Source organism: Lissotriton vulgaris, chromosome 5 (assembly GCF_964263255.1).
Source record: "Lissotriton vulgaris chromosome 5, aLisVul1.2, whole genome shotgun sequence".
In the NCBI taxonomy this organism is placed as follows: domain Eukaryota; kingdom Metazoa; phylum Chordata; class Amphibia; order Caudata; family Salamandridae; genus Lissotriton; species Lissotriton vulgaris.
Window position 1 is genome coordinate 1,886,654,658 of NC_141693.1, and position 23,002 is coordinate 1,886,677,659.

Below are 23,002 nucleotides of genomic sequence, written 5' to 3' on the forward strand. Positions count from 1 at the left end.
TGGGTGGGTGCCGTTCGTGTCCTCGCGTGGCATCTCTTATGCTAAGAAATTTTTATAAAAAAGGGTCTAGGGGATAATGTAGACCGACCCAAATAATTTCCACACTCCTGGTACAATACATATTTAACAAAATAGGAGATGGTTGGTCAATTTATCAAACCTAATTCATGTGCTCAGAAGGAAAGTCCATCAAACACAGATAATTTGATTAGCACCAGGCTTATGAACAGATCCCATCAGCCCACCACTCTGGCGGAGCATCTTCATCTGGGAACTGTTGGAGTGAAGTCTGTGTCGCCAATATTGCCCATAGGCTAACTGTTCTGGCACTTGACCTCTCTCTCCTAATGAACTCAGCCAAAGTGCTCTCAAAGTATGTTAGTGCTGGTGGTGGTGTGCAGTGCAACGTGAGTGTGATAACTAAAAATGACTATAAGGGCGAAAAATATGTTTATTCGGGATCGTCCAAATGTCATGATTAAAAGCAGAATTAGGTTTGATAAATTGACCAACCATCTCCTATTTTGTTATATATCTCTTATGCTAACCCTCAGAAGAATGCTTGTGCTCGGCGGGGCCCAGGACACGGGACAGTCTCCAGGTGTTGGAAAACAAGCACGCAGCTGCGCTGTGGCTGTTGCGCGGGCCACTTGGCGCTACGAGCAGAGAGCGCAAGGCGTATGTGTAGACTGCACGAGTATGGCTCCATGGTTTTGAGAGACACCACACCTAGGAGCATTTGCCTTCACTCCGCGCCCCCATGGATGCTTTGTTTCATAGAGGATAGAAAAGAACATTGTTTAGAAATGTCCGGTGAGGAGAAATGTCGGTTTGAGAGAAGGGGCCAAATGACACTGCACGTTGAGAAATATAAACATATGTCAGCAAGGGGGGAATCACGTTAAAGGGGCAGTAAGAAGCGGGACTGAAAATGATCGCTTTTGTAAAAAAAACTACAACAAAAAACGGTGAGTGGTGCGCTAGTCATTGCCAGCATATGTCTTGAATTATCCCGGCTGTCAAGCCGTGATAATTCAAAATATATGGCCTCTGGTGCACGTAACAGACACCAATAGGCCATAGGCGGAGCTACGCGACCGCCTATGGCCTATTGCGTGTTGTGTTTAAAAACAGCTCGCACGCAAAGGCCAATGAAAATGGACCTTGGAAATCCACACGCACGAGCTATGTGGAATTTCAAGGTCCATTTTCAAAACGCCAGGAATAGGCATCTTGCTGCGCGACACTGGATGCGCAGTGTACACAGAGCCCGAGCCCTGAAAAGGGACCAAACTCCACAAACGTTCCACCACCATAAAATAATTTCAACATTTAAAAAAAAAGAATTGACGTGAAATGAAACAAAAAATTTGTGAGATTTAAAACGGGGAATACTACCTCTAATTGGAATTGGAATTGGAATTGGAAGGCTCTTATATAGCGCATGGCTACTCGGAAGCATCCCAGCGCTTGAAGATAGATAGAAGGTGATGCAGAGATTAGAAGATGGGGAAGACTGGTTTATGGCCTAGGAAACAATGCTGTTTTTAGTTGTTTTCGGAACACCAGCAAGCTGGGTTCTAAATGAAGTGATAGCGGTAGGGCGTTCCACAGTTTTGCTGCATTTCGGGAGAAGAGGCGGTCCCCAGACCGGGCTTTGCTGGTCCTGGGCGTTATAAGGAGATTTTGATGGTTAGAGCGAAGGTGCCTAGATGGAATGTATGGTCTGATCATATCCTTCAGAATGGGGGGGCCGTTCCTATAGAGAGTTTTATGGACCAGACAAAGAGTCTTAAAATGGATTCGCTCCTTTATTGGGAGCCAGTGTAAGGCCCTTAATGCAGGGGCTGCGGTGGTACGACGGCTGGTTCCGGTGAGTAGCCTTGCTGCGGAGTTTTGAGCTATCTGCAGTTGACGGATGACTGAGGTGGGGGCTCCTAAGTAGAGAGCGTTCCCATAGTCCAGCCTGGATAGAATGAGGGACTGGACTATGGTTTTCTTCGCAGTTTCCGGTAGCTGGGGAAGTATTTTCCGGATGGTTTTTATTAGACCGAAGCACGTAGCCACTGTCTTTTTTGCCTGAGTTTTAAAAGAGAGCTCCGTGTCGAGCCAAAACCCTAGGCTTTTTATCTCCGTTTTGGGGGTGGGCCCGGGTCCCATGCAGGAAGGCCACATAGAGGGGGTGTTAAAGGAGGCCTTTCTTCCGAGCAACATCAGCTCGGTTTTTCCTCCATTCAGTTTTAGATGGGAGGCATCCATCCATCCTGCGACTTCACCCAGGCAGCTACAGAGATTGTTCTGAGGGGAGTCTGTCTGGGTGAGGGAGACTACTAGCTGGGTGTCATCAGCGTAGCTCACCAATTGGATTCCGAAGGGGGCTACTACCTCTGCCAAGGGGGCCATATACACATTAAACAGTGTGGGGCTAAGGGAAGAGCCCTGTGGCACCCCACACTGTAATGGTATTGGGAGGGAGCAGTTGGTATCTGAGAAGACCTTGAAGAATCTATTACTGAGAAAAGATTCAAGCCATTCAAGAGCTTTGCCTGTGACTCCAATTCTTTCTAGGCGGGCGAGTAGGACACGGTGATTAACCGTGTCAAAGGCGGCGCTGAGGTCCAGGAGGATAATGGCCGCGCTGCCACCTGCGTCCAGAATCCTCCTGCATACCTCAACCACCTGCAACCAAATACCTGCACAAGCAACTATCCGTTTCTAGAAGAAACCTCCTTTGGCACAATTGCCAATATACTATTAAAACAGTCAGTCATTTCTGTAAGAGGGAAATATACAAGGAAGTCTTAGTGCAACACTTGCGATGTCAATTGTTATAATTAGTTCTAATGAGAGATGCCGCTGACTTACTCTGTGTGTCGTGTCGTAATGGCCTATGTCACTTTCTTTCCACTTGGGACCATCGATTTTAGAGGCCCATATAATCCAACATGATACACCTCAAAATGGACGATAACACCTAATGAAGTTGTTCTTTCTCTGAAATCAAAGAAGACAGCATATTTACAATGGTGCCTGCTCACTAAAGAAAATAAAAATCAAGCAATTATATAGATGTCTCTAGTGATGCGTCCGCCATGAACCCAGAGGCATTTACAATAAACCAGCATATAGGTCTCAAAATGCACTATTAGTTCAACCATTCTGTCCTCATGCGGTGCTCGCTACATATCGTGGAGCTAACGGCCACAAGTATCTCTCCTATGAGGGCCCACACTGTGCGCAATGCCATCAGACCAACTTACGTTACAACCTCCATTTTACTAGGCTGCAATCTACTCAAAGGGACACACGGCATGTAAACTTATAACCCCCACTATTAAGTACCCGGCGGTTAGTATCACGACCCACCATCAAATCAAACTGGACACTGCTCGTGTATGGGCACCCTCTCACACATAACCCAGCACCCTGCCTTCAGGATTGATAAGGCCTGCCATTGGGGGGAATGATAGGTTCATATGTGTAGTGACAAGATAGATATAGGAAACCTATATCTGAGCAAGGGGTGCATTAACCACCTTACACAGGCTGCTGTAGCAGACCTGTTGTGTCATTTTGCATGGTCTCCCAGGGTGGCATAATACATGCTGCAGCCCCTGGGAGGCCTCTAGGGTACCTATGCCCTGGGTATATCGGATACCATATACTAGGGACTTATAAGGGTACCCCAGAATCCAATGTGTGGTGTACCTAACGTACATCAAATCATTTTAGAGAGGAAGCAGCTAGGCTGGTGTCCTGCATAGCAGGGCGTAAGCCAGACCAAATTGAAACGTCAGCAAAAAGTGGGTATAACTATAAGCAGCAGATCCTACTCTCTTACAAATAGGTCTCGGCAATCTGAGTGCTATTGGCATATGCAATGTTAATGGTTTTGTGCATATCAATAAAAACAACCCCAGAGCCATACACAAACGCATTTACATTGCCAAGGCCTATAGCTCTCACACTGCGAAGACCCATTTGCTTAGCCAACGTGTTTTTTTCAGTCAAGGCAGATAAAAAAAAAAGCGAAGGCTTCCCAATGGGTCTGTTGCGGTGAAATATAAACATGTCTTGTAAAATACCGGTGTAAGGTTAAAAAAACATGAGGTAGAGACGTAAAGAAATGAAAGTATGTGGGGCGGGTACAATGGACATTAAACTGAGCAGTGAGAGGCTATGAAACCTTGAGGACAAAACCAAACCCATGTGCCAGCATTGCTGAGAACGCAATCCAGGACTGTTGCAAAATAGTTGTAAAAGCTTTGGCAAATGCAATAGGCTTTGGGAGTGTTGGTTAAGAAGAGCGGGGGAGCAGGGTTTAAACAAACAGTGAACCAGGGGTTTAGTGCGGGGCAGGCCAGTTGGGTAGGTGGGGTAGTTTGTAGGCACTATGGTTGTGTAATACATTATATCTGAAGTGGTGCCAGGTGAAGGGTAACACTGTTATGTCTGAGAATTGGGCACAACTAGAGTGATGTTAACAGTAATTGGCCCGTGCTCTTTGGAAGGGTTAAACACTGGACAAGGCCTGACGTATGCATGGCCTTGACAAATGGGGAGAACACAAAATGGAGCAACATTGATGCCAGCAAATGGGAAGCATGGGGGCAAGCTGTAAGCATGCGCACACTCTAGAGCCAAGACCTAAAATGACAACATTGTGACGTAATAGTGCTTTAACATATGCTGCATGACACCACATAATTTACCTATTCTCGTCACATGATTTAGTCCACTCTGCTGCATAATTTGGGCCTCCCCTGCTGCATAATTCTAGGGTCCCTTTTGTATGTTTTTCTTGAAACAACACTGACACTTTCACTAGTGAAGCCTCGAAAGTCCACCACGCCCAAGCGATGAGGAAAATCAAACCGAGGTCAAGGGGAAGAAAACTAAAGTAAATACCCACTGCTCCTCTAACCAGTTTCTATCTTATCGAGCAGCGCTAAAAACAACAGAGATTTTGTAGTTGTGCCATTCATTGACGGAAGGGTAAGTCTTATCTGCGGAGTCCAGTCCCTGTTAGACCAGGTCCAGGGCATGCTTGAAATGTGCTTGCATAGATAGCTAGGCGAACAGAATAATGGTTCGAGTGCTTGTTACTATAGTGACATGCATGTAACTTGCAGATCACGGGCTGGAATGTGTCCAGGGGTGTCTCAGCCTTTCATTCTGTATGACTGATACAATCTAACACTGGAGATGATTTTTTTACCAATCATTAAAAATATAATTCACTTTAATGTGTGAAGGACGTAGATGATTCTCGCAAGCAACAGTTCATCCGACTGTAGAGGCTCAAGAAATGTATGTTTCGTCATTGTTTCTAATTTTAGGATACCGTCCGCCCCAGTAGGGCTTTACAGTAAGAGCTCAACAGACTCCTCAACACCACCAATTCCCAAAAAAAATCTCACTAAATGCATGGGAACCACTCTTGACGCACAAAACTGCCTCCAACTTGGGCCCCATCTACTGGGGAGCTTTAAAAAGCACCATCAGCAGGGCCTCCTCACAATCTTCAACGCATCCAACATCTCAGCCTCCTTCCCTGAAGGATGGAAAAACACGAAAGTCAAATTGCTACTCAGAAAAAACCACAGCGGACCCCAAAGACCTCAAAAACTACCACCCCATCTCCCTTCTCCTATTTCTAGCCATAGTATTGGACAAAGCAATAAACCTTTGACTCTCAGTGCACCTGGAAAACAACAACCTACTGGACCCCTCCCAATCCGGATTTTGCTCTAATCACAGCACCGATTGCAGCCACTGGTTACATCAGGACCCTCCTAGGCAGGAGAGAAACAGCAGCCCTAATTATGGGGATCCAAAGGAAAGCCCTCGACTGAATTGCATATTTCCTTTCTGGACAAACCCAAAGCATCCCACCCTTCACCTTGGGCCTGAAAAACATCATCTACGGTGTCCCACAAGCCTCCTCTCTAAGCTCAACCCTATTCAACACATACATGGCCTTTCTTGCCACCCTGGTCAGATCCTACTTCAAAACATAATCTCCTATGCGGACGACACTCCGCTCATCCTCTCACTATCCTCAGACCCCTTTAACACCTAATCTAACTTTCACAGGTGCATGACCAGCATCACAAATTAGATGCAAAATAGATGGCTCAAACTCAACACAGACAAAACAGAAATATTTATCTTCAGTAGCAGCAACTCCCCTTGTGACAGCTCCTGGTGGCCAGTGGTGCTCAGCTCCTCACCCGACCCACAGAGCAAGCAAGAAACCTCTGAATCATACTCAACAGCAAGCTCTCGATGAGGAAGCAGATAAAAGCCGTATCAGCCTCCTTCCTCACCATACCCATGCTCAGTGGCTCCCCATCAACATCAGATGCACGGTCACCCAGACCCTCATCACCTGCCGCTTGGACTATGGCAACTCCCTCTATGTGGGAATCACCTCACAACTGCTGAACAGACCACAGTCCATTCAGAATGCGGTAGCCAGACTCCTCTCGGCCTCCTAAGGTGGACCCATATTACCCCTCAACTCAAATCTCTGCCCTGGCTCTCCATCAGCAAACAATGCTATTTCAAACTGCTCACCCACACCTACAAAGCCCTACACAACAAGGGATCACCATACCTCAACCACAGGGTGAACTTCCACCAACCCACCTTTAAACTATGCTCCTTATCCCTCTTCTTGGCCAACACACCTCGCATTTACAGAAGCAGGAGCAGCGCCTGCTCCTTTTCACACCTGGTAGCTAAATCCGGGAATGGCCTCCTTCTTGGCTCAGCCCCTACACTGCAGGAGTGCAGAAAAGGCCTAAAAACCTGTTTCTTCATCTAATATATCCCAGCAACAGCATCCCTTACCCTCCCCACCTCCACCCCCACTCCCCAGCACCTGGATACCCTTGTGGGTGATAAGCATCACTTTATAAATCCTATTTGATTGATTGCATGCCATATTCTGGTGTTCTTATGTAATGAATTGTTTCCCAGAAATGTTAGGACCGGCAGCCTAGAACCGGGCACCAAGTGCCGGGTATTTCAGACCCTGCAGTGCAAAGCCTTCCTCCCCAGTGCTGCATTGTCTTTTCCTTTTCCAGTTGTAGAAAATGTTATTTGATCTGGCTAAATAAGGCTGTCCCGGAGCAGAAGTGAATGGGACTGTATATAGGGTACAGCATCTTGAGCTGTAGAAATGGAGAGGGTTACAAGGCTGAGAGGTGTTGTGCTGTTGTGAGTAGGTTATCTGTCATCAGTCACTGGGTGGCTTGTAGTTGGTCTGTTATTGTCTGGCTGCTGAGCGCTGACCTCTGCTTTTCTGTTGCAGCTGAGGTGACCCTGGATCCTGACACTGCAAATCCCTGGCTGATCCTGTTTGAGGCCGGAAGGAGCGTGAGGATGGGAGAGAGAGCACAGAATCTGCCGGACACACCCCAGAGATTCAATAAATACCCCATTGTCCTAGGGAGAGAGAGGCTGAGCTCTGGGAGGCATTACTGGGAGGTCGAAGTGGGGGACAAGACTTGCTGGACACTGGGAGTGTGTGACGAGGCTTCGCAGAGAAATGGGGAGATCACAGCATCACCTGAGAATGGATTTTGGACAGTGTGGCTCAGAGAGGGTAAATATGAAGTTCTCACCTCCCCGCACACCCTCCTGACCCCCAGTGCGCCCCCCAGGGCCGTGGGTCTCTTCCTGGACTATGAGGCGGGCAGGCTCTCGGTGTACAATGTGGATGACCGGTCTCTGCTCTTCACCTTCTCCGGGGCCTCCTTCCCCCCCACCCTGCGGCCCTACTTCAATCCAAAGCTCAAGGAGAGAGGGAAGAATGCAAGGGCGCTGCGGATCCTGCCGGCGACAGGACGGGAGTGAGAGTAGCCGAGACTGTCAGCAACTCCAGGTAAGAAAGCTGTGTATAATGTAGATTACTACTGTCACTAACCTCAGTAAGCTAACAGTGTATATTATCATTCACAGAGCAGTGATATCATAGTGACCTCTTCCTGCATGCAAGGGGCTGACAGCTGCCTCCTCTCAGAAGCTGTGAGGGGGGGGGAGCAGGCAGCCGACCAAGCACAGTTTATGGGTGCTGCAGGCAGCAGCTCAGGAAATAAAATCAAACACAGTACTGTTGCTGGAGCGCAGACAGTGTTCCAGTGTCCAAGGGTCACAATTCAATTTTGAACACATGATGTGAGCCTTGAAATCTGCCTCAGCGGCCTGATGCAAATCAATATGATGTTGTAACATAATGTTACTTCTGTACGAAGGAGTTGATTTTGGGTTTTCTGTAGAATTAATTTTAGTTTTGTTTTATAGGCTAAAGAACAGGAGTATGCAAAGGCATATTAGGAAAAAATCAGCCCTGGCTAAAGGTGTCACTTGGCAGCTATGGAAAAACAAGCATTTACAATGCAATAGGTCTCGCAATGACATTGTTTTGAGCTATTGGCATTCTAAATGACAATGTGTTTTATTTATGTTTTGGTTTTTACAACAAATAAAAGGCATTGTCATTTGCAATGCTAAAAGCTTAAAGTTTCGCAAATGTGCACCTTTACTGCACATTTTGCACTATTGAATTGACCCAAGGCAGCACTGTGCAGTGTATGTAGGGTTTGTACGAACATCATAAGTGTAAGAAGTTCGATCCATGAAAGATTTCTAGGATATACAATCATACATACAATGGAAGTTATCAAAATACAGACATAATAAATTAATTGCAATTGTTTTACCTCAGTCAGTCAGTCATTAAAACTTTATTCGGGTTATTACAACCATAAAAGTATACACAATACATTTATAAAACTTTATAAAAACACAAAATATATAAAATTTGTAAAATTGCGAATCAGTCCTTTCCGGGAGGAAACCCCAGTAACTTTGTTATTAATCAGTATCCTCCTAGGATGTGAAAATTACAAGGGTGAACATGAGAAAACATATGTGACCAGGTCTTCCAAACATAATACATACATTGAAGTGCAATCTCGTTACCATACGCCTATACCTCTGTACTCTGGAGAAACCCCCTGACTCGGCTCATGTATTTACCCAAGGCGCAGGCTATATCCAGATTTACCATCCCCACCAGGAGATCTACAGCTTGCTTTCTATTCATAATCCTATAAGTTTTGAATAGCGGGCCTAAAATCTCCTTACGTATATCAAGGGTCATCCTACAGTCTAATAAAATATGAATAATATCACAGGAGGTACCTAGCGTACATGTGCAATTGCCATTACTATTTATCATATAATTTTTAACCCTGTTATTTACATAACAGGGGTTTATGCCCATTCTCAGTTTTAAAACCTCTCTTCTTAAGTGCTGATTCGGCAACCTATCCAAGTAAGGGTAGGAGTGGACTTCTGAAATCCATACTTGGATCATATGGGACACCGATATTTTTTGTCGGAGATACTCTTGATCGCATATGCAGGACACATCCGCTCCCAATGACCGTAGTTCTTTTTTGCCTATATTGGTATGTCCTAACTGGGTATCTAGTTCTATCCCTAGCTTCCCATAGGCTTCCTTTAGTGAGAGTCTTGTTTCTTTAGCCCACGATAACTCGCTGGAGGCAATTTCCTCTCTACACCACTGTGATATTTTTCTGGGAGGTTCCCCTGTCTCCAGACGCTGCCAGAACCGTATTAGTGCCATCCTGGATGTAATTGCCCAAGAAGTGACTCCTATCTCCAATCTTGCTGCTTGTACCATTGCTGATTTCGGCAACGAGAACAAGCTTTTTAGGATCATACCCTCCTCTTTATCCCAACCTTTTTTCCCGCTAAGGAGGAGAACCTCTGATCCATATAGGAATTGCGCGGGGACCATTGCCAGGTAGGCCTTTATAGCCGGCCTATCTGACAAGTCTCCGTAGAAGCTATTAAACCTTTTTAAGCCCTTTATAGAGGCTGTTGCCCTGATTTTTAACGCTTCCAGATGGGTGGTCCATTTCAAGTTACTAGTGAACCATACTCCCAGATATCTGTATTCCGTTACCTTCTCAAGTTGTTCCGTACCTAAATACCAAGGGAAACGGGTCTTACTTTTGCCGAAGCATAGGATTTTGGTCTTTTCCATATTTACTACCAGTTTTTTATTTAAGCAGTATTTATGGAACATATCTAGTTTCCTCTGCAAGCCTATCTCCGTCTGGTCCATGATCACCAGATCGTCTGCATAAAGCAGACAGGATATATGGTTACCCCCTAGCTTTGGGCTAGCTCCTCTAACCTCTTTTAGATTCCGAGGTAGGTCCGCTATAAACAAAGAGAATAGCAACGGGGCTAATACGCACCCCTGCCTCAGGCCATTTCCAATCTGGATCTTGCCAGATAATCCACCATCCTCGTCCAGGACTACCTGGGCCCAGTTATCTGTATGCAAGGCCTGAATAAGGGCTAACAGGTCTGCGTGTAACTTATAGCCTTTCAAGGTAGACCATAGCTGTTCCCTGCTTACAAGATCGAATGCTGCGCGGAAGTCTACAAAGCAGCAGAACAAATTACCCCTTTGCTCTATAGACTTCCGCGCTACCGCCCAGAGGGCAAAGCAATGATCCACTGTTGAATGACCTTCTTTAAAACCCCCCTGTTCAGGAGGTACTATATCATTATCTTCAGCCCAATCTTTTAATAGACCCAGAACGATTTTAGAGAAGACTTTTTCCCCAATGTCCAAGAGATTTATCAGGCGATAGTTTTTAGGGGAGTTTACGTCGCCTTTTTTGTGTATGGGTCTAATAATAGCCCCTTTCCAGCTATCTGGTAACGTTCCTGTTTTTAGTATTCTTAAGAACGTTTTTGCGAACAAATCCGCCCACCAATCTATATTTGTTTTTATGATAATGGCGGGTAGATTGTCTGGACCAGCAGCTCGTGTTAAGTTTAATTTGGCTATCACAATTTTAATACGACCTTGGGAGAACTGCTCCATTACTTCACCCCTCACTCCTGGCCAACTAGATGGTACTATTGCCTCCCTTCTTGGCCATTTGCCGTAGATCTCCTCAAGGTAGATTACCCACTTATCCTCTGGGACAGAACATTGCATGGACCCTGCTGTTTTCCCCGCACATTCCTGTATCAGTTTCCAGAAGCCTTTGACATTCTTTTCATCGATTGTCGCTAGTAGGTTCTTCCAGCAGTTTTCTTTGAAAGATCTTTTTTTGTCTCTAATCAATGTCTTATATTTTATCCTTAATTTCTTAAGGGCTAGAAATTCTACTTCATTATCACTCCGCCTAAGGCTTCTTTCCTTCTTTCTAATAACGGCCTTTGCTTTACGGCAATCTGCATCAAACCATGGGTTACTAGTTGCATGTAGTGGAAGATTCCTTCCCAAGCTATGCTTCCCCCGTTTAATGTTTATTCTGAGGCATTCTACGAGTTGTCTTATCATATCCTCATACCAGGGTATCTCTTCCCCCTTTACTAGGTTTCCTAAGTCAGCTACTATCTGAAGATCCTTCAGTTTATTTAGATGTTCTTCACTTATCCGGGTTGTAAGTCGCTTGGGATATTCAACCTCTACATGCAACACCTTCTGTCTTGGCGGGACCTTATTTACATACATTTCTATCAATAGTGGGAAATGATCGCTGCCCTCTACTTGAAGTATTTCGAAATGTTGGATTGTGTGGAAACACCAGGCCTGGGTAAATACATAGTCTATCGGGCACAATTGGTGGCCTACTTTAAATGTGCGCTTGGCGGGCCGATCTGTTTCTTTCCTACCATTCACACAAACCAGACCCATGCCCCCCAGCAGCCGTCCAAGCTCCTCATCCTGATTTGAGAGCTCAGTGCTGATAAACTTTGCAGACTCTATGTTATACGCTTTTAGTATGTCACTATTCCAGGCATCCGTTTTTATGGGATTCAATCTATGATTAAAGTCTCCCAGTATTAAAATCACATCTCCTGGATAGAGTTCGTGTAAGTACTCTTTTACCTGCTATGGGGTAATCCTGAAAATCTGGCTTGGATCACTCCCTTTTGACCCTACGATGGACATCTCTCTATAGACAGAGAGTGGATGAACGCTCACTTGTGCTCACACAGCCCATTCTTAGAAATTCCCAGACCTGAGGTTCTACTTTCTGCTTGGTAACAAGTTTATTTCTGTTAATAATGCAGTGCACATGGTTGGGCTGAGAGCAGGGCTGTACAGAAAGTCACTCCTATTTTCCTATCCTTAGCATGGTACCTAATGTACGATTAAATCCATGAATACCACTGAAGGATTTATGTAGGAAATGACCATTTTGCTCCAAAATAATCTTGCTGCCTACTAAAAGTGCAAATATACATAGTTTGAAACTTCTTTTATTTGTAATAGGCATCTGGCTGGTGTGACAGCACATCAAACATTGCTACACCAGAAGCGCATAATAAACTTACATCTTGAAAAAATCAGGATGCAAAGAAGTGGATTTTATGTACAGAGCCAATGGTGGCTGTCAATGGTGTGAGCTGGTGAGTCACAGAGGTATTTTTCACCATCAAAGGCAAACCAGGACAGATAGCACTGGTCCTCCGAAGCCATGTAGTCGCATCACCCATGCACCCTTGCTCAAAGTCTCCACTGAGTCCAAAAATATCAAACATGCGACCTTCCAATGTGCTGTTTCAAAATGACAGTGTCTGCTGGGAGCTAGCTAGGAGCATAATTCGCGAAAAATTAAAACAATCCCCTCAGGAATAACTCCTTGCGCTTCCTGGCCATCGAGGTTTGACGTTATACTACTTCCGTGAGGTTCGTGCAGACTGGAAAGGATTGCTTTCCCTAATTCTTAGATTACATTTTTTTAGAGAGTCCCTCTGTAACCTTCCACGAATCCTCGATGTGTAAAAACAATCTAACATCTGCTTACAGCTCACAAGTGTGACGTTGCCCTGAGGTGCCTTTGAAATCACACTCACAACACTTGTTCTAAATCTGCAGCCATGCACCACCAACAAAAGTGTGAGGTGCAACCTTTCTGCCTTTTACACCGGAGCGGTTATTTACATTTTACTGAGCTTATATGACATGGTCACCATGTCATAAACCTTCAGAGCAGTAAAAGCGTTAATCAAATCAAGCTACCCATCTCTATGCATAACATTACAGCTGCAGCCAATCAACTCTGGTCTTTCAAAATCCATTTCAAACCCCCTTAGGATGAGTTTTACGTGGGCGGACTGTCCAAACATATAGTGCCAGCCTGTCAGTGGTGCCCGTGTGTGTACTAGGACAGTTGTTTTCCACGTGTGAATAAGGAAAGAATGAATGGGATGATGAACAAATGAATGAATGCTTGGGTGTAGCGCAGCTCTGTAAACCAGTTTGATACTGGCCACGTCACAACAGTACCTCTAAGTGCATTTTTCCAGTAGAAAGAGATTCCCCCCGGCTCTATTGGATGAAAAGTATTTTGTCTAAGGAGCACAATGCAGCCACACCCAGGCTGTCGGGGTCACGTCAGATCAGGTGAAAGCCTCCAGCACCTGACCCCATCTGCTTGGACAGCCCAGCTCGCATTATGTTTAGTTCACATTGATTCGTCCGTGTTGGTACACTGTTTCTTGTGTGTCCTTGGCTTATATTGGCTGTACCCATATATCCATACTCCCATATAAAGGTTTCTCAGCGGGGATTTTAACGGGGACAGCACGGTGTCGGACACCTCTTCTTGAGGGTTGCACAGGCTCCCAGCACATGGCCCTTTATTAAAAAACAAACCACACGCCTAATGCCCCGGTTACATACCGGTAATCTTCATTACTCTGAGTCCATGTCTTCCTCGCCACAGTATTCACATATGAGCCTCCGGCTCCACACAGAACTCCAAGCATAAAAACAGCGCTCTAGTCTCCCTCTCCCTCCTCCAAGATGGCCCCCAGTGGCTCCAGCCAATCCCATAAAGGGACACATAATTACCAACACGACCTGAAGAACCAAGCCGCAGACATGAAGCCACCACCAGGGCCGGGAGGGAAGGGAAAGTATACTGTGGCGAGGAAGACATGGACTCGGAGTAATGAAGATTACCGGTAAGTAACCGGGGCATTACCTCCTCGTCCTGTCTTCCTCGCCACAGTATTCACATATGAGCCGATACCAAAGCAATCGGCTTCATGTAAGGAAAACAGACCACACCATCAGTGTAGTGACAAACATAATTTAATATACAGAGGTATAGCAACCAAAAGGATAACCTCTCAAGGAACCCCCGCAGATAAAACAGAAGAGGCAAAAGAAACAGAACCCCCACCCCCAACCTGGAAGCGGTAATGGGACATGAAGGTATTTGGGGAAGACCACGTAGCAGCCCTGCAAACATCCTCCATGGACACCCCTTTGAAAGAAGCCCAGGATACAGCAACAGATCTGGTGGAACGACCCTGAACAGGAAGTGAGGGGACCTCAGAAACCGAAGCATATGCCAACATAATGGCCTCCTTAATCCAACAACTGATCGTGGAGAGGGAGGGTTTCAGGCCCTGACGCGACAAACCAAAATTGACAAACAAGTTGTCCACCTTACAAAAGGAAGACGTGCGTGACAATTAAATCAATAAGGCACGACGAACATCCAAGAGGTGCAAAAGGGATTCCTCAGCCGAGGAAGGATCAGGACTAAGAACTGGAAGAACCACCTCAGCAGACTGGTGAAAATAAGTATCCACCTTAGGAACAAAGGTAGGATAAGGGCGCAAGACCACACGGTCCGACAAAACCAACAAAAATGGGGCAGAACGAAGGAAAGCACCCAACTCACCTATACGCCTGGCAGAAGCAATCGCCACGAGAAACACCACCTTGTGTTTTAAAAATTTCAAGTCCACCGACTCCAAAGGTTCGAAAGGGGCCAACTGCAAGGAACGCAAAACCAAAGGAAGGTCCAAAGGAGGAGGACACATGATAGGACGGGGGCGTTGGAAAGAAAGAGACTTAAAAAGTCTAGCAACCAATGGAGAAACAGAAACCAAAGGGAGGACATGCAAAGCCCGAATGACGGCCCATTGAGCCCGAAGAGTCGAAATGGCCAAGCCCAACACAAACCCATCATTTAGAAAATCCAGAATGCGAGCCGGATCCAAAGAATCCAATGACAGCCCACGACCAACACACCAAGAAGCAAAATTATCCCAGTGCTTGGCGTAGGACGTAAGCGTAGAAGGCCGTCGGGACTGTTGAATGACCCCAGCCACAGTCCCAGAACAACCCTCACGTATCAGAGAATCCCTCTCAAGAGCCAGGACCGCAGACCCAGGGAACGGAACACAGGCAGGGGAAGAAGAGGACCCAACAGAGGATAAGGAACGAATGGCAAGGCCCACCCCGGAGACTCGGCCAATTCCAACAGTTGGGGATACCAAGGGCGACGCTTCCAACAAGGAGCAACCAGAAGCACAAAGGACCCCTCCCTCTTGATCTTCTGCAACACAGCCGGAATCAGGGGAACAGGGGGAAACGCATACAACAGACCCTTCGGCCAAAGGAACGAAAGCGCGTCCACCCTCCAGGCATCCCGGCAAGGCATAATCGTGCAAAAGCAACGGATCTGGGCATTGACCTGGGAGGCAAACAGGTCCACAATCGGACAGCCAAACATCACCTGCAACCTCCTGAACATCCATCGCGTGAGGGACAAGGACCCCATGGAAGGAAAACCCGGCTCAGACAATCCCCCACAGTGTTCTCCGCGCCAGGTAGGTAAATGGCAGATAGGGACTCAAGATCTGAGAAATCCAACAGACCCAGAAGGACGGCCTTCAACTCATTGTAGTTGGAGGAACATGACAACACCGACTGAGGCCAAACCCCTTGAGTCGTCAAATCCCCAGAGTAGCACCCCACCCCAGCAGGCTGGCATCGGTAGTGACCACGCGGGTGGGAACAATCAGAAAGGGGCGGCCCCTGGATAGACGTCCGTTGTCCAACCACCAACTCAGGACCACCAGAACATCCTCCGACATAGGAACCAGAACACCCATATCTAGGGAACAGGGGGTCCCAATGCGATAAAATGTGGGACACCACCGGGTACATGTGGAGGCGAGCCCACGGCACCGTCAACAAGGACGCCAACATCAGACCCTGAACCCTCAACCATAGGCTCACTGGATGAAAATGCCCCACCAACAGGGCACGAACTGCAGACATTAGGGACAGAATTCTGGGAAGGGGCAGGAACACCATCCCCAATTGAGTCTTGAACAGAGCCCCAATGAAAGTCAATTCCTGTGCAGGAACCAGGGAGGACTTTGGCACATTCACGAGGAACCCATGATGCTCCAGGATATGGCACACTCTCTGGACATGTAACTCCGCCTTAGGAAGAGAAGAAGCAGAAATTAAAATGTCGTCCAGATATGGAAAAACGCAAATGCCCTCCCCATGTATATGACCAATAAGAGGAGCCAGAATCTTAGTAAAGATCCTAGGAGCAGAGCAGAGTCCAAAAGGTAATACCTGGAACTGGTAATGATGACCCTGTACGTAAAATCGGAGAAACGTCTGAAAGTCCGGATGAATAGGAACATGCAGGTAAGCATCCCTCAAGTCTATGGAAGCAAGGAAATCGCCCCGAAACACCAGAGGAAGGATCACTTTAAGCGAAACCATTTTGAACTTCTGGTGAGGGATGAAAGTGTTCCATTACAGGCCGAAGATCCCCGGTGCGCTTGGACACCAGAAAAATTATGGAATACACCCCCTTCCCCAACTGATCGCTGGGCACAGGAATCACCGCCTTTTTTTTTTTCACAACCAGTTTATTGATGAAGATAAGCATATGAAATAGAGTGGCAGCCCACAATCAGGACCACACCACCAGACATTTTGATACAATCACAGCAGTCAACCGAGTGTCCAAGCAAGGAGATAATGCAATCAAGGATATCAGAAAACAGTTACCCCACCTTCATCTTATTCCGCTATCTACCTACCCAACTCCCTGATCCCACCCTGGAACCCACCCTAACCCTATGCATGTGTGCACTAACTGTATCGACGTAAGTTTGTGACGTGGGTAATGTGTGTGTGGACATGGGCTTTGCCAGCCTGTACGGGGCTAAAGATCTTCTTCTTGCTCCACTGAGGGGTCCAGTGTCAGACCTCTATAGTCTGCCCACCTCTTCCATATCTTAAAGTGTTTGCGGGGGCATCCTCGTGCCTCAAATATAGGTCTCTCCAGGCCCATACAGAAGTCTATACCAGCCTTCCATGCATTCAGGGGGGGGGGCCTCACATTCTTCCATGCTCGGGCCAGGTCTCTTTTAGCTACCACTAGCCCCAGTAGGAGCAGGTGCCGCTTATAGATATTACCACCAACCCCTTCCAGGACGTGCAATAGACCCAGACGGTGAGTACGGGGGAGGGTCCAGCCCAGCACCTCAGACAGACATCCCCAAACACCCCTCCAGAAGCCAACCAGCCTAGAGCACGACCACATTGTGTGAAGTAACGTACCCACCTCAGCCCCACACCGCAGACACTCTGGGGACCCAATCAGGCCCGCCTTCCACAGACGCTCTCGGGTATAGTATGCTCTATGGAGAATCTTGAATTGTATGAGTCGAAATCGCATTGCGATAGCCGCCCCCCTCGGGGATTCCAAGGCCTCTCGCCAGTCATCCTCGTCCAAGGGGCCGAGATCAGCCTCCCAAGTCGTCTTCAGTGAGAGAAGAGTAGGGGAGCAGTGGGTGACCATTGTTTGGTAAATGCGCGATACTTTTTTGTCCCCAAGATCACCCATGAAGACCTTCGCCTCGATCGGGCTAAATTCAGGGAGTGAGTCAAGGTTGGCAATACTGGGCGCCAGTGCATGTCGGAATCGCAGGTACCGGAAAAATTGAGATTGGGGCATATCAAATTCGGTACTGAGGGTCTGAAAGGATTTGAGCGACGTTCCAGACATCACCTGGCCTAACTGCGAGATACCTATTGCATCCCAGCCATCGAAGCCTGATAGTTTAGAGAGTTCAGGTAGCATACCGTTCCGCCATAAAGGCGTTTCTGCGGTTAGTCTGCCCCACCAGCCCACGCGACGCAAGGCCTGTCGCCATATAGCAAATACGAGTTTAGTAACCCTCGGCAGCGAGCTACGCAGTCGGGGTGAGTATAAGATGGTATGGAGCGAGTTATCTCCCATCAAAGCACGCTCTAGGGCATAGGCCGGATCCCCACCGACACCGTACCACCATTCGTTCAGAATAAGGAGATGAGCGGCCTGGTAATACGACTGCAGATCCGAGGTGGCCAGGCCTCCACAGTAGGTGGACAAAAAACATGTGCGCAGTGCCACCCGGGCAGAACCTCCCGCCCAGAGAAAGCGACCCAGCACTGAGTTAACCTGTTTAAACCACCGAGGTGGGATAGGATACGGATGGTTTTGTAACTGGTAGAGTAGGCGCGGGAGCGCAACCATCTTGAAAATGGCAGAACGGCCAAAGATTGTCAGGGGCATTCGAGACCAAGTTTTGACGTCCGTCTGAACTCGTTCCCAGACGGGCTGCAGGTTATGGTCCCAGGCAGTGTCAGCCGAGTCCGAGAGAAACACCCCAAGGTATTTCAGCCCATTTGTGGCCACTCGTAATCCTGAAGCCCAGGGGTCTGTCACCGGGTCTCCTGATAGCACCCACAGGGTGGACTTGTGGAGGTTGAGATACAAGCCCGAGGCCTCTCCAAACTGGTGCATGATCTCCAAGACACGTGGACCCGAGCGTTGCAAATCAGTAAGGAAAAAGAGGACATCATCCGCGTACAACGCAATCTTATCCGACAGGGTAGCGTTCCATACAAAGCCCCGTATCTGTGCATCCCGGCGCACTCTTGCCGCCAGGGGCTCCATGGCCAGTGCAAAAAGATAGGGGGAGAGCGGGCAGCCCTGCCTGGTCCCTCGGCCTATGCGGAATGTCTCTGATACCGCCCCGGCGACCCGCACCGAGGCTGTAACATCGGTGTAGAGGAGCTTTATATAGGACAGGAAGACCGGGCCCAAGTTGAGCCAAGATAGTAATGTAAATAGGTACGACCAGCCAACCGAGTCGAAGGCCTTGTTGATATCGGCCAGCAACAACGCCGCCTGGTCCCCCAAGGCCCCAACAGCGTCGATCGCCGCCTGTGCGCGCCGGATATTATGTCGCGTTGCCCTGTGGGGCATAAAGCCTGCCTGGTCCGAATGGACTAAATCCGTGATGTGTGGAGCCAGACGGTTCGCCAGAGCCTTGGCCAATATCTTAGCCTCAATATTAATTAAGGAGATGGGTCTATACGAATCATGGCTATCTGGGGGTCTGCCAGGCTTCTGAAAGACCACTATTTCTGCATGGCCCCAGTCTGGTGGCAGCATACCCCGAGTACGGGCCGCTTCCAGCGCTCGGCGATAGTGTGGTCCCAACTGCACATGGAATTTTTTAAAAAATTCACATGGGTAGCCATTCGGTCCAGGGGCCTTACCGGCATTGAGTTGCCCCAATGCGTCTCCCAGTTCCTCCGCCGTGAGGGGTGCATCCAGGGCCTCCCTGGTCTCGTCCGACACTGGCACCGGCGGGAACTCTGCGAAGAAGCGGGCCAAGTCGCCCTCAGGCAATTGGTCGCGCGGGGCATACTGATCAGTAAAGTATGTGGCGAAGCTTGCCGCCAAGTCGTTCGGGTCGGTCAGGACTTCCCCGTTGTCGTTCGTGAGACCCGGCAGTACGAGGGGCTGGAAGTTGTGCTGGCACAATCTATGGAGCATGGAACACGACTTGTCCCCCCATTGATACACCCTACTTCTTGTGGCTAGCCACGCCTGCTTGGCTTCATCTAGCAACAGGGACGCGTACGATTGCTGTGCCTGCAGGAGCAGGAGCAGCCGCAGATCCACCCCATCACCACCAGCACTGTGTTCTTGTTCGAGGGTCGCCACTCGGGCTGTAGTATGTTCACTACGCTGCCGACGGGCCGCTGAGCACCATGCGATATCGACTCCCCGTAGGTTTCATAGCCTCCCACACCACACCTATGTCGGCACCCTCCACCAGGTTCTCCCGCCAATAATGGTCTATGGTTTCTCGCAAGTGCTTAGTATACGCCGGTTTCAGGAGATGCCACGAGGACATCCTCCATCTAAACGGCTGCCGTTTCTGAAGTAGATCTATTTTAACTGAAACCGGGGAGTGGTCGGACAGGCCCCTCGGCAAGATGTCTGCGCCCTTCACCCTACACAAGTATTCTCCAGGTAGAAACATATAATCCAACCGCGAGAACGAGCCATGTACTGCTGAGACATACGTATAATCTCGGGTTACAGGGTGCATATGTCGCCAAGCATCCACCCAGCCTAGCCCCTCACTCATTGCTTGCAATCTGGTGGGTGGAAGGGAGGGGGGGGTGGTCTCAGTCACCTCTCGACGTCTTCGGCGATCCACACTCACGTCCATCACATCATTCCAATCACCCCCAATCACTGCCAGTGATCCAGAGACGTCTTCCCACACCGCAAACAGCCGCTCTGCCAGGGCCCACTGCAGGGGAGGGGGGGCGTATACACTCCCAAACACCACGGGCTCCGTGCCCACCATGCCCTTAACAAACAAGTAGCGGCCCTGAGGATCCACCCACTGCTTCTCGTGCACATATGCCACCCTGCGGTGTATCAGTATGGCCACTCCCCTGGATCCCCTGGAGAACCCCGCGTGGAAAACCTGCTGATAGCCAAATCTCTGTAGACCCAGTGCCTTCGTGCCCATCATGTGAGTTTCTTGAAGCAATAATACATCTGCCGCTTCTCTTTTCCCCCATCGCAGCACCGCCCCACGTTTAATCTTGTCTAACAACCCCCTGACATTCCACGTAATCACCCGCATAGAGTCTACAGGGAGACGATTGGTCGATTCAGCCATAGTCAATCGGAGTCCACCATAAAAGCCCCTTAGGCCCGCTCCACCCGCCACACACCACACAAAGCTTCATCTCGGTACACACATGCATTACACTAACTACCCCAAGAAAAACTACCAACCCCCTTGTCCCATGATCTGCAACAGTTCCCTTCCCCAACTCAGCAGTCGCACCCCCGACCGCCCATTCCCCGCCTCCCCCCACCCTATACCTCAATGAACCATGAAGTACCTGTCGCGGCATGGGTAGTCTCGAGACCAAAACCGAGGGCCCGGGCCCACCCATACCAATGGATCCCAACATCCCAAACAGAAAAAAACGTAAACACACCCCCCTCCCCTTGATGTCCCACTCACAATTAGGAGAGTGGTAGCCCCTATCTCGTAGTCCCCAAGTCCCCAACCCCACCAAAACTCTTCCCACAATTAGGAGATCGAAGCAGTACTATCTCAGAGCTGCAAAATAGTCAGCAATTCAAGGTCTCAAGCGACTCAGCGCACTCAGCCAGGAGTCACAGCATTACTAGCAAAAAATGGAGTCAAGGCTCCGGAGACTTCAGTGATCCGTTCCCGACTGCTCTGAATCTTCGGTTCTACCAGTGTCTTGAGAGCCATCCACCGAGGCCGCACGCCTGCGTGATTTGGAGCGTTTGGATCGCCCGTTCTTTGTCGTTTGGTCTCTCTGCACCCGCGGTGAACCCTCAGGGGTGCCCGGATGAAGTCCTGGCTGAGAATTCGGTCTGACCCGCACTGTCTCATCCGTCCACTTGAAAAGGTCTTCCGGGGTATCAAAAAACAGTGTCCGTGACTGGAATATCACCCTCAGGCGCGCTGGGTACAACAGGGAGTATTGTAGCTTAAGACCTCTCAACTTAGCCTTAGCCGCCACGAAAGAATGGCGCTGTTGCTGCACGAGTCTAGTATAGTCAGGGAAAATCATGATCTTATGATTTTCATACAGGAGGGTTTCCTTGGTTCTGGCTTCCCTCAGTATAGCGTCCCTGTCGTGGTAATTTAACAGCCTAGCGATTACTGCCCTAGGCCGCTCGCCCTCAGGCGGCCTTTGCGTCAGGGCGCGGTGCGCTCTTTCGATAATAAAACAGGCAGATAGCGACCCCGGGGGCATCCATGACTCCAGCCACTGTGTGAGAAAGTGTTCCATATTGCCCTTGGCACAGCTCTCCGGAAGTCCAAGAAAACGGAGGTTATTACGCCGTGCCCGCCCTTCAGCATCCTCCACCCGGAGCGCTGTGGTTCGCTGCGCGTTCTCCATCGCCGCCATTCTCTTCTTAAGGGCACTTACATCCTCTTCCACCACTGACACCCTGGACTCGGCTTCCGTGATCCGTGCCACTGCGTTTCTAAGATCTTGGCGCAACAGGGTTACATCTGCACCAACTGCCCCTATCTTTGCGTCCAGCATGTCTCTTGACTGGGTTATAGCCGCCATAAGGGCTGCATTGTCCGGCCCTCCTCCAGATGGACCACCCCCCGACGATCCAGGGCCCCCACCGGGGCCAGTAAATTTGTCGATGGTCACCTGCTTGGTGGATCCACCACCTCCCCTGGTCATGATTGTCTGGGCGGATGAGGGCCACTAGGGTCGCCGGCCCCCAGGAGGGGAGACCCGAAAGAAGTCTCTTCGGTAAGAACTAGTGGCAGATGAGAATTAGGGGGCAGGCTTCAGCCACTTCCCCCAGGAACAGCCCCCCCAGCCGCCACCGACCAGGGCCCCCTGTGACCTGCGTCGCCCCTCAGGAGGCGCGGGGACCCCCAGCGTCCTGCGCTGCTGCACCGGTAATGTCACTGAACAGCGGGCCCCGGGGGGGGTGGGGGGGGGGCGGGGAGGGCCACTACTCACGGTTGCTGCCCGCCGGGCCACGGGTCGCCCTTCGTCCCTCTGCTCCCGACCAGGGTCGCCGGGGGTGCCAGTCACTCCTCCAGGCCGCCGGCCCCGGCCCGACACGAGGCCGCGAAAATCGAGGTCCCGGCTGCGCCCAGGCCACCAGGCCGCCTCCGCAGCCACTGTCCACTCGTGGCGCCTGTGCCTCTCCTCGGCCCAGCCTGGCCCCGGGGGAAGGATCGTCAGCAGTGTCGCGGCCTCAGGGACAGCAAACACCGCGGT

The 23,002-nt window shown here is 49.1% G+C and overlaps 1 protein-coding gene across 1 annotated transcript in view; it reads left to right on the forward strand.

The window, feature by feature from the left end:
• The window catches only part of LOC147717628 (E3 ubiquitin-protein ligase TRIM39-like), a 402,340-nt gene that overhangs the window by 240,486 nt on the left and 138,852 nt on the right, over positions 1 to 23,002 (forward strand). The window contains exon 7 of the mRNA XM_086924422.1: positions 7,319 to 7,891. Coding sequence (XP_086780548.1) covers positions 7,319 to 7,863 — 545 coding nt within the window. The 3' untranslated portion in view covers positions 7,864 to 7,891. The remainder of the gene's footprint in view (positions 1 to 7,318; positions 7,892 to 23,002) is intronic.